Below are 12765 nucleotides of genomic sequence, written 5' to 3' on the forward strand. Positions count from 1 at the left end.
AAATAGTCAATTCAAAATGGCATGAAATTATAAAAAAATAAAACTATAGTAATTGCGGAGTCCCAGCAATTGCGCACGATCTCACAGTTGTCCTGAATTAATGACTTCAGTCACCAACCAATAATGATATTTAGTACATAACTTGAGTTGGATCGATCTGGGCAAATGGGTCTGGGCGACTCAACTCAAAGATAGACCAAAATAACTCACTCTCGGGCTGAACCCAACTCAGTGGGTCATTCCGAACACGCAATGTGTCCTGTTTCCCTATCCGTTAGACAGAAAAGTGATCTTCTCATCTAAAAAAATCACGTGGGCCTTTTCTATTGGCCACAGAAGCCGCTCTCTAATATTGAGATGAATTTACACCACCAGAAATTATCAAGCAGAATTGGTGGAGCAGAGACTGCCAACTGGGTAAGATATTTGCATGAAAATCTTCCTCTTTCATTTTCACCAATGAGAATAAAGATATGGATCACATGAGATAAGGTTCCCTACTGCCTCCGACATTATAAAGACTGCACCCAGCTAATGTCATCCTCACTCAAATAGCACCGCTCTCTTCCTTACATTGCTTGCTTTGAAGTTCTAAACTTTCTTTACAGACCAATGGCAGCTTCGACAATGGCCCTCTCCTCTCCTTCTCTGGCTGGCCAAGCTATCAAGCTTGCTCCCTCCTCATCTGACATCCTTGGTGAGGGCAGAGTAACCATGAGAAAAACTGCCGGTAGGCCCAGGCCAGTCTCATCTGGAAGCCCATGGTATGGCCCCGACCGTGTTAAGTACTTGGGCCCCTTCTCTGGTGAGCCTCCATCCTACCTCACAGGAGAATTTCCTGGCGATTATGGTTGGGACACTGCCGGACTCTCAGCTGACCCGGAGACATTCGCTAAGAACCGTGAGCTCGAAGTGATCCATTCACGATGGGCCATGCTTGGGGCTCTTGGTTGTGTTTTCCCCGAACTTTTGTCTCGCAATGGAGTCAAGTTTGGTGAGGCTGTCTGGTTCAAAGCTGGAGCTCAAATCTTTAGTGAAGGTGGGCTGGACTACTTGGGGAATCCAAGCTTGGTCCATGCTCAAAGCATTCTAGCCATTTGGGCCACACAAGTGATCTTAATGGGTGCAGTCGAGGGCTACCGTATTGCTGGTGGGCCACTTGGTGAGGTGACAGACCCGATATACCCAGGTGGGAGCTTTGACCCATTAGGCCTTGCTGATGATCCAGAGGCATTCGCTGAGCTCAAGGTAAAGGAGCTCAAGAATGGGAGATTGGCCATGTTCTCCATGTTTGGGTTCTTTGTCCAAGCCATTGTGACTGGCAAGGGACCATTGGAGAACCTGGCTGACCACTTGGCTGATCCTGTAAACAACAATGCTTGGGCTTATGCCACAAACTTTGTCCCTGGAAAGTGAGGGAAGCAGTAAAAGCTGTATGTACAAGAGGGTGTGAGAAAAGAGTGTTGCTTGTGATGTAACCCAATGGAGAATGCATGTGTACTTGTGAAATTAATTTTAAATAGAGCAAAATTTCTTTCAAAGTGGGCATATATACTTGATTGTGTATTGAATTAAGTCCAATGTTATATGCCTCGCCAAGCTTTAAGTGCATGACCTTGATCTATCACCCTGCCTTCTAAGATTTGTCAGCAATCATCCAGATATGAGATAGGCAGGAAAAGTCATCGGCAAGAGTCTCAAGAAAAAGAAAATAAAGGCAAGGCAACGGAACAATACAACAAATGAACATAAATCTCAAAAGCAGCATCTAATAATTGAGCTAAAATGTAAAAAAGCATGACATGTTGGCAAAGTGATGTAGTCCAAAAAACAGCATCTAAGAATTGAGGTAAAAGTTAAAACAGATGTTGGCAAAGAATCGTAGTCGTAGTCCAAAGACTAATACCATATATAGAGTTTTAAGTTCTGCACAGTCTCTTTGAAAAAAATAAAATTTATTATTAGAAAATTATTATTTTTATGTAAATCTCAAATTTACATATTTTTTTTTAAAGAAATACACAAAACTTGCATATCTTAAAACTGTAAATATCATTTATCGTAATTCAAAATATTCATCTATCCCGAAACTTAGAACCATCTTGTCCAGCACTTTGTTAAATCATAAACTCTTTTGGTAATTAAAGGTGACGTGTCCATGCCTTGCACAAATAGAATAATTACAATTCCTGGAAGATAAAAAATGCAAAAGAACAGAATTTCACAAACACAATTACAATAATCACATTTTTTTCCCACCTTCCAAGCCATGAATACAAATGAATTTGCAATTTTAATCATTTTATTTCATACTTTTTTCTTTTTATTGAGTGGAACCCACTTGATAGACATTTCGGGGTCCATCTAAATCAACAAAATCAATTCCCCTTCTCACCAACTAAAATCAGACAACTAGTCATCGCCCTTATTCAGACAAAAATCGAATACAAAAGTCTTGTGCAAGGAACCTTCCCTTCCAATGCAATCATGCATAGAATTTCAGCTTTGACAAGGGACTCAGTCTGCAGCAGCCAACAAGGGTGAAATGGGAAGTTACTGAGCAATACATACGGTGTGATGGTTTATTATAATGTGTTGCTCTTGAATTTATTAATTTATTTTTACAAATTTACCTCTCAATAAAATGATTACACAAAAGTAATCTCATAAAATAACATGGTTTAATGTGGTTTGTTAGATTGTAAAATTATTTTTATTATAAGTCGATCCGACGGATCACATGAAGTCATGTTAATTTGTGAGATTATTTTTATGTAATTTTTTTGTAGTTAAAACACTCATCGTTGTTTTATAGGCAGAAAACTTTGTTATAATATTTCAAGGCACAAAAGGTTGGGGTGGAGAACTATACCTTCTTCTTTGAAGTGTTCTTGTTGACGCATGGGAATCGGCATTTTCTCATATTTTTCAATGGCATGAGGTGAAATGAGAATCTTGTCCAAAGGCCCCAAGCATCCGACAAGCTACTTCAAGCAATGTTGCTGCATAACATTATTGATAATTAAATATAAGTACTTAGGCCAATCATATCCTTCTCATGAAAAAAAACAAAACTATCTGCCGATCGAAAGCAACTTTCTAACATCATTTTGGCTATGAAAGCAACATTTCTCCAATAAAGAAGTGTCTAAATTTATTGCAGAACTTAATCATGAACAGGCGGCCTAACAATATCATATTCCATGCAATCAAATGGTACAAGCAAAAGCAGGACCTTCCAAAGGAAGATTCTACCACATATAGTTAATATTGATGACTGAATCACGTGCAATGTCGACTGCAGTGTCCTTCTATTTGGTTGCGGCCTCCTAAAGCAGTTCCATAGTCTACTAATTGGACTACACACAAACCGTATCTTTCGACTGTCTATCAAAGAACTAAGTTTTTTGGATACATTGTCTTTATTTATTTGTGAGGTGTTAATATGGCTATAAAGAAATCCCACAAAACTATACTCCCGTAATGACATAATTTCATATGATACTTTACATCTATTTTATCATAGAAATAGTTTTACAATCTAATATCATGTCAAAATATATTTTTGTGAAATCTATTCATGACAAACATCTCTCTCTTCATTTTACTTAGATAGCGTCTACCATAATACATGGCACAAATTCTTTTCACTGGGCAATACATGAAACTTCAATCTTGAGATTCCAAAGTATTAACCTTATTCTACAGTTTCCTACCCAAGAAAAGCATTTCTAATTGTTGATTTATCAGTCATAGAAATGATCCAACAGCATCGGATTCTTTTGTGTTGTCTGCTTTTAACCTGAAACTCAAAAGTCAAACTCCAAAAGGACAGCTATGAGCTATGAGTCTTTGATCAAATCTGACCCACCGACACACGAGCTCACAAAAATTCCCTAGCATTCACCTTCACCCAAACCGAAACATTGGACACCGATATCAACGATACTACGAACGAGAGAGGACAGAAAAATTGGCAAACATACCTCTCCTGGGTTTTGCTGCAACTTTAGCAGTAGCATGCGAAAAAATTTTGGCCTCCTCTTCCGGGAACAGAACCCCGTCAATCCCTTGAACCGAAATCCTCCCGTCGATGTAGATATCGGGATCGAACAAGTACGCCGACCCCTCGCCCTGACCGAACTTCACCGATCCATCAGCCTCATGGGCCATTACCTTCTGCGGCAACCGCAGCGTGTCGTACTTCACTTTCCCGAACCTCCTCACCGCATTGTACATGCTCTCCTCCGTCTGATACTCCGGTATAATGTGGTAATACAGTATCTGTTCTGGCGCGCCTGGATCGCTCAACTGGTCCGTGGTCAGCTTAGCCATGGCCTCGTCGTTCGGAGCCAAGACTGTTATTACGTACCCCTCCGACACGAGCTTTCCCATTTCGGTGGCTAAGGAAGTGAGGTTCACTAACATATCGGCTATTTCATTGTAACCGCCGTAGTGTAATAGGGTGTGGATGAAGTCTTTGACTTGTTCGATGCCGTTGAAGTGGTGGTGGGGCCCTCCGGGGCCTGGCGCCGGAGCTGGGGCTAGGGACGGCCCGGGAGCCATGGCATCGTATATAGGGAGAACTGGTAGCGAACCCGGTTTGCTCGGTGGCGTGGGTTTCTTCAACCGATTTGTTCTGGGGTCGATTTCCGGGGCTCCTGCTGGTTTGATGGCCGAAATTGATCGAAGGCTCCGGCGGTTGTTGAAATCTTGCTGCACGGACTGTGGGATTAACAGCCGTTCGATCCCGTGTATAACGCCGTCCGGACGGTTCACGGCGTGCGGGTGTATCACCCTTGCGGAACCCACGAACATCTCACCCGAATCCTGACTCGTTAACTCGACTGGGTCACGGGCGAGGGAGTCATGGAGAGTAGACTCGGTGGCTAACTTGGGCCATTCGTGGAGACCAATTCGTTTGGGGACAATGTGGGACAGCAAGAGGGTCTGCAGGGACATGACGTTCCCGGGCTCGAGGAGGAAGCGCTTGAAGTCTGGGTCGAGACCGCGCTCGAGGGCCTCATTCATAGGGGCGAAAATGGTGATATTGTGGTGGCCCACCTCGTTTTCGAGTGTCTGCAACAGGAGGGCCTTCTCCACGAGCTCGGCGAGCTCAGTATAGTGGGAGTCGAGGAGAGCAACGAGGACTGAGTTGGAGTTGACGTGAGGCGAGCGAGTAATTGGGTTCTCGGGCAATGCATGAGCATCAGGTAGGAGATCAGCGGAAACAAGAGCGAGAAATGAAAAGAATACGAAGAAGAGCTTGGGAAAGACTTCCATGGCAAAAAGGAATGAAAAAAGTGTAGTTGGTGAGTTGCAGACAGGAAATAAATACAACATTATCATATTATATAAAAGACACTCACAAACAAAGAGCTTTTAGTGGCTTCAAAGTCGAGACTGTTTTTCTTTGGCAAGCTCTCTAAAGAAAGTCGGCCATGACAGTACTGTTTGTGCTCTTGTTTAGGACAGTCTGATCTGACAGAAATGGGAGTGATTAAAATTCGATCCGGAGGCGGGTAAAAAAACAATAATAATAATTTACCGCTCAGGTGATCACGATTTATTAAAAAAATAAAAATATATATATATATTTAAAATAAAAGAAGGTTGAAAAAAGAATAGATTTTTGTTACGTATCAACATAATTACTTACTAATTATATATTAATATTGATTTATTTATATTTAAAATTTAAATTAATATTATTTTTAATAAAATCTATTTTTTGACTAATAATATCATATTAATATACAGATTAGTATATAATAATACTTGTAACTATATTTTTTTAAAATCTAAATCTTAAATTTTTATTATTTATTTATTTTAATAAATCTCGTAACACCAGGTTAAAGTGATCATTCAAGTAGTAAATTTAAGATGGTTAAATAATAATATCATATTAAAAAAATATACAGTCAAGTTTAACTGAGAATCCAACGTAAATCGTATTATATTATCCGGATTATGTCCTATTTAATTGATGTTACACGTTTGAAAGAAGATTTGGTCACGTTAAGACAACAAACAATAAAAAATTACCAATTGATTGAGAGTAATTTTTATGTTTTTATTTTCTCAAAAGTTAGAGCATCCCAACCGGTACTGTAAAAGGTAATTTTCCTTATAATTTGACAACAAATTTTAAAGATTTCATTAAAATTACCTTTATATTCGGATCTCCATTTTAGAAAAAGTGTTTATGAAATATATAGTGATTTTCTATATTTAAAGAATTACTGTATATCCATAAATTATTTTTTATCAATATTTTATTCTAATCATGTATACTTATTATCATATTTATCTACTTTCAATCATCTATAGTTTCTATCATATTCATATTTATTATAATTTTAAATAATAATTTTAAAAATAATTTAAATAATTTTGAAAATATAAAAAAATTAATTTTAAAAATATTATCATACCCACAAAAAATTATTTAAATTTTTGTTTAAAATACTCACCAGAGTAATACTTCAAAATATAAGAAAAAAATATTGAATAGTAAAGTTTGTAAATAGAAATGAAAAAAAAACTAATAAAAAAATATTATTATAATAAAATAGAAAAATGATAAGAAATGAGATATAGGAGATTTTTAAAGTATGAGTAAAATTTAAAAAAAGTTTTTAAAAATATTAATTTTAACTAAATTATAAAAATTTTTATAGGAAATCAATACGAATACTCTTAAATACCAATATATTGTGTTGTGTGATATATGGATGGCGATTAAAATGGCTTGTGTACGGAGTGGTTTATATGAACACGTGGAGACAACATTATTATTATTATTATTATTATTATTATCATTATTATGTGATACAATGGGAGTGATAGCGACATTGCCGGGTGCTTGAAGCGTTTGTTTGTAGGAGAAAGTTTGTGATTCAGATATTAACAAGAGGGTGGGAAGGAAGGAACGTGGAAACCGTTGTCTTTGTACCTAATGCTGTTTGGACCCTCAGCCACCTTCTCTTTATATTATTACTTCATCCTAACTGTTATTTTGCCCCCGTCCATATTTGTTGGGGACGTGTAAGTTTTACAAAATGAGATTGACCTGCAAAAAATTTATTATTATATGAAGTCTCATGGAAACGAGCTTGAAAGTAGCTCAAAAATACTATTATACAATGTACGTTGTTATTGTTAGGAGCAGCCTGCAGGCCAAATCCAACCCTATTAATACAGCCTTTTTCTGTTTTTTTTTTTTTGGTTTCTGGGTCAGTAAAACTATCTCCATTTATGTGACGGATTCTGTGTGCGTCAAGCCCAAATGCTCTAGCTTCGGCCCCTTAATGCTCAAATCCCGACTTCACATACAAAGCCCCAAAATCGTGTGCATGGGTGAGAATTAAACCTTCAAGCTCTTTCCTCGTCTATTCTCCCGAATCGTTATCTTCCCTCTCCGAATTGGGCATTTCTCTGCTCTCTGCGTCTCGTTTTCTTGTCAGAGGACTTCCATATTTGGGGCTATTTTCTTCGTGCATTCTTTCATTTCTACAAATCTCCCCCTTTGTATATGTTGACATAACTTCCTGTTCAAGAGTAATTTAGAAACGCATTGTAGCTGGTATACAAAAGACATGCTAGTCCTATTAGGTCGAAATACTTTTTAGATCCCACTGACAACACTAACTATTAATGCATGTTTAATAACTACCAACTTCGAACACGGTCAAGTGTCTGCAAAAGAGAAAAATAAGGGTAGTTGGGTATGTCCATGACACATCTGATGCCCGAGCTAAAAAAGTATCTTCAAAAAAGATAAGAGAGAAACAACTACAAGTTTGATGATAGTGATTAACTTTTTTATCCTTAGTAGATCTTTCTTATTTATACCCTCGTTTTTTTAGAGATATATGACTTTTCTACTTTTGTAATGATCACCCTGGTTGCCTTGGTGTTATATTTAATGCAGCTGATCCTATCAGGGACAATACCTCGATCCCTAGTGAGGGTCATTTAACATCACATTTAATGCGGTTGATCATATCGGGAACAAGATCCTGACCGACCTTTTCCTCTTTAATGCAACTGAGAGTATTGGAATGGTGATTTGTGTACACTCAGGTTGGTTTGCATCGCCTGGTAGAGCCCACATGTTGTAAGGGAAATAGGCCAAAAGAACTTTGGGAGAAGGGTTCAGGCAGGCTCGCCGCAAAGGAGCTCAGCCAGGTGCTTGCTCCCATCTCCTGTCCCAGTGCTTTAATGGGACCAGGACTGCTTAGGATCTTACCCCCTGAAGGATTAAATGTATTGAATGCGTTCAAGAGTAGTCTCCCCCGAGGTCGAACCCCAATAACTAATGCAGGTGGCCGCATTAAAGGTTATGTCCTGCTGTCTCAACAGGAGGAATGACACCATAATGGGCAAGTTTTATGAGGAATGAGGCACGAATAAAAGCAGGTTAGTGACATGAAAGAAAGTGGTGTATTTTGACGGGTAAGACTCATGCTTTCCATTTTTTATAGATTAAGCTTCACGATAATGGACTTTGACATTAGAGGTTATCCAGCACCAGCCACCCTTTCCTTCTCCCTACCGTAGGTATTAGACAACAGTTACAATGGACAGTTGCAAAACATGCCTTAACAGGTATATTGCTTGCCCCTCCTTTCACAAGCCAGCATGGGTCTCTTTCCTCTCCTTTCCTACTTGTCAAACCACGGGCCTCTGGTTTATGTGAAGTAGACTAGTCTGGCCTAGCTGGGTACAAAACCTCCCTTCCACCCATGCTTCAGCTCGATCACCACTATCCTCTACTCCCAAGGCTTCTCAATCACAATCGTGCACCCTGAATTCAATTATCCAAACTCTTCAAACCATCCTGATTTTAGTTCCGTGTCCATACCAGATGGTTTGTCTAAAACTAATGTCTCAATTGAAGATGCTTTGGCCACCATATTGGCTCTTAGAAAGAACTTTGAAGCTCCATTCCAGCGATGCATGGAGCATATCATGTTGTATGTTGAGCGCAAATCAGGATGATCCCTACGATCGGGTTGTTTGTGCTGTTTGTGATGGGCTCATGCACTTCACTCGAGCTTTGGCTAACCATCTTAAACTTCCCGCGATTAGTGTGTGTACAAATGCAGCTGTCTCATTGCTTGCCTTTGTTCTCTTTCCTTATCTTTAGGAACAAGGTCATGACTCTTTTCATGTTAGGTACGTCTAGATCTACCATTGTTGAAATCTAGCAATAATATTATAAAGGTGTCCCTTTGCTAGGAGTAAACTCCCTATGCCTTGGACCAATTTACAAGAGAAAAAGAACTAGAATAGCATAGCAATATGCTCAATTAATGTGCCAGGCCAAGAAAAACTGGTCGCAAATAGATTAACAAAATCTGGTTGAGATGGTGAGCAGATATTGAAAGTACAGTATCTACGGTTCATAATCACTTATAATCTTATTTAAAAGTGGACTTCTAATTAACTTGATGCTTTAAACGTTTGAATTTTACAAGACTTAATTTAAGCATCCCGTTCTCCCCCCCCTTCTCTCTCTCTCTCTCTCTCTCTCTCTCTCTCTCTCTCTCTCTCTCTCTCTCTCTCTCTCACTCATGGACATGGCCAAACACCTAACTAATTGTATATTTAAAGCAAAAGTGGAAAAATGATATCATATTTTCTATTTTCTCTAGGTAAATGATACTGTCTCCATTTATGTAACGGATTCTGTGTCAAGTCCAAGTGCATGAGCTTCAGCCTATTATGCTCAATGTTAAGGACCAACTAGCATCCATGACAAGACATCCATCAGCCTTATTGGAGTTGAGAGTCGTGACAGATGCAACTAAAAACGCTTCAGCAATAATAATGAACACAATGCACTTCCTTGAAGACCAAACATTAAACCAATCAGGTTCATAAATATTTCCAAGCTCCAATCTTTTCCATAGGATCTTTTCACAAACTAGCACTAGCTACATCTAGTTCACTTTTAGAGGAAGATACTAGTTGCATTTTGTGGTTAGACAAACAAGCCCCAGAGTTTGTTATTTACCTAAGCTTTGGCAGCATGGCAAGCATGGATGAGAAGGAGCTACTCAAGATTACATGGGGCCTAGCCAACAATGAGCAGCCTTTCTTGTGGGTGGTTAGACACGGTTTAGTTCGCAAGTTTGAATGGATTGAGCTTTTGCCCGAAAATTTATGGGGAAGTATAGAAGGATGAGGTTGCATTGTAAAATGGGCACCTCAAAAGCAAGTATTGGCGTACGTAGCAGTGGGAAGATTTTCAATTGAGCATTTGCTCGAGAGTTTTTGAGTGCGAGGTAATGCGTCGTGTATGGAAGGTGGGAGTTTGAGGGTGTATTGGAGAGCGTAGAAGCACTACAAGAAAAACGGGCTTTTGCGACCAATTTATAGCAACGAAAAGACTATTTTGGTTACTAATAGTCTTTTCGTTGTTATAAATTGATCTTAAAAGTCCGTTTTTCTTGTAGTGAAGGAAGAGATTGCTACAAATGGGCACCCCAAAGCAAGTATTGGCATGTGTAGTAGTGGGAGGATTTTGCATTGAGCCTTTGCCTGAGAGTTTTTGAATGCGAGGTATGTGCATCATGTATGGAAGGTGGGGTTGGATTTGGTGTATTGGAGAGAGGGAAGATAGAGATACATTAAAATTCTAAAGGGCTAATGGCTGATGTTGAAGGAGTGGAGACAAGATAGAGAGAGCAAAGGGTTTGAAGGAAAAAGCTGATCTTTGTCTCAAGGATGATGGTTAATCTTCCGTTACCTTGAATGAATTGGTAAAACATCTATTGTAATTGTGATGTTAATTTGGCCTATACAATGTTCTTGCACGAGTAAGTTATTAATAAGCTAAAAATTATGAAATTTAAAATTTAAAAACAAATTAATGGAACGAATTTTGTAAATAAAATTATAAGTATACGTGACACTACTATTCTTATAATATTGTATTGAGAAAAATTCATTTAGAAGTCCTATTTTTTAAGCACTCATCATATTGTTGATGTAGAAGTTTTACAAATCAACTATGTTAAAAAATACCAAGATTTTTTTAGACCAAATGATATAAGGTCTAGTTTCTAAAGTTTAAATGAGAGAACTAGGTTCGAACTCTCACCCATGTATAAAAAATATAATGCTATAAAAGTATAATGAGTCTCACAATTAGGGGTGTAAAAATAAACCGAAAAATCGTTTTCGACTAATTCAGTTTGGAATCAATTCCTTCATTTTAAAAACTGGTCAAATCCAGTCCGGAATCGGTTTTATGTTTTCCAACACTGGATCGAATCAGTTTATATATTATATATATTTTATTAATTTTTAATAATATATAATATATTTTATATAGAATATATATAATTATGTATGAAATAATATATTATAATTTATAACATAACATTTTAATCTTCAATATGAATATTTATTTGATTATATGTTTTAAATATAAAATATATATTTGTTGAACCCAAGGTTTCAAGTTTTGTGTAATTATATATCTACACATGAATTTTGATGATGACAAATGAATTCAAAAAATAAAGAAGTCTCAAGCTCAAGTTATCTACACAATGGAGTCAAGCACATCAAGGAAACAAGCATGAGTAAGAAGGGAACAAGTTCACATTAAAGTTATAGAGTAATGTTGTAAATCTCTTTAAAATTCGAAATTAGGATTAATACTCAAAGTTAATATTTTATCATAAAGCATTAAAATACATTTTCCACATGTGCATGAATATTTTTGAAAATTAAATTTGAAAATTTTGAAAGATGATTGATTGTCATCTTTTACATGTGCATGTCTTGATTAAAGGGTTGAATTTTGAAAATATTAAAGATGATTGATTGTCATATTTCACATGTGCATGTTTTATTTGAATATTTTCAAAAGTGATTGATGCTTTTTTAGACTTATACAAAAGGTAGATGATTTTGTTTGAAAATTTTGAAAAGTAAAGTATGCTCATTTTGTCATATACAAAAAGTAAAAGTGAAAAGGAAAGTGTGCTCCTTTTGTCATATATAAAAAGTAAAAGATTAGGTTTGAATTTTTTGAAAATGAAAGTGTGCTCCTTTTGTCATATGCCAAAAGTAAAAGATTAGATTTATTTTTTTGAAAAAAGTGAATGATATTGTCTTTGACATGTGAATCTTTTTAAATTTGAATATGAAGTCTTATATGCCTATAAATAGATCATTTGAGAGCTTCATATTCACAACACCAAGAGCATACAACATTCATTCAAAACTTTCATTCATTCTTCTCTAAGCATTGAGCCTTAATCCTTATTCATTTTTAGAGATATAATTTGCGCTGTATTATTCTTATTTCACTCATTGAGGAGTGTTTTTTGATAACCTACCCACTATCAGCTCTTGTATCAGTAAAATGATGTATATAACTCTTGTGCGTGTAGAAAGTATTTTACACAGGGAATAGTTAAATCACCACGTGTAAGGTGATTGCAACTGTAAAGGGTATTCTACATGGATCATTTGTAGAGGTATTGTTCAAATGTGTAATAGGTTTCTATCTCCACCTGAAAGAGGTTGAATAGTGAATTTGGGGATCCTCAAGGGGTAGCTTGAGGCGAGGACGTGGGCAGTGGGGCCGAACCTCGTTAACACACTGAGTTTGCTTCTCTCTTACCCTTACTCTTTATATTTATTACTGTTTCATATTTTGTTTATATTTTATATTGTATATTTGATTTATAATTGTTATTTTTTTTAAATACAACTCAATTCACCCTCCTCTTGTGTCAG

At 37.1% G+C, this 12765-nt stretch overlaps 2 protein-coding genes and 1 pseudogene across 2 annotated transcripts; 2 read left to right on the forward strand and 1 right to left on the reverse strand.

Annotated features, from left to right (window-relative positions):
- The first annotated feature begins 529 nt into the window (after window positions 1-529).
- LOC122291537 (chlorophyll a-b binding protein of LHCII type 1) lies at window positions 530-1541 on the forward strand. The gene has a single exon (XM_043099300.1). The coding sequence runs from the start codon at window positions 613-615 to the stop codon at window positions 1414-1416; it is 804 nt and encodes a 267-aa protein (XP_042955234.1). The 5' UTR covers window positions 530-612; the 3' UTR covers window positions 1417-1541.
- A 663-nt stretch (window positions 1542-2204) lies between these two features.
- Window positions 2205-5462, reverse strand: LOC122291536 (fasciclin-like arabinogalactan protein 17). The gene is made up of 3 exons (XM_043099299.1): window positions 3987-5462; window positions 2873-3002; window positions 2205-2522 (listed from the first exon to the last, which is right to left on the reverse strand). Exons 1-2 carry the CDS (start codon window positions 5347-5349, stop codon window positions 2929-2931), a joined length of 1437 nt encoding a protein of 478 aa, XP_042955233.1. The 5' UTR covers window positions 5350-5462; the 3' UTR covers window positions 2205-2522; window positions 2873-2928.
- A 3122-nt stretch (window positions 5463-8584) lies between these two features.
- Window positions 8585-10633, forward strand: LOC122292196 (annotated as a pseudogene).
- Window positions 10634-12765: the final 2132 nt, after the last annotated feature.

Source organism: Carya illinoinensis, chromosome 13 (assembly GCF_018687715.1).
Source record: "Carya illinoinensis cultivar Pawnee chromosome 13, C.illinoinensisPawnee_v1, whole genome shotgun sequence".
In the NCBI taxonomy this organism is placed as follows: domain Eukaryota; kingdom Viridiplantae; phylum Streptophyta; class Magnoliopsida; order Fagales; family Juglandaceae; genus Carya; species Carya illinoinensis.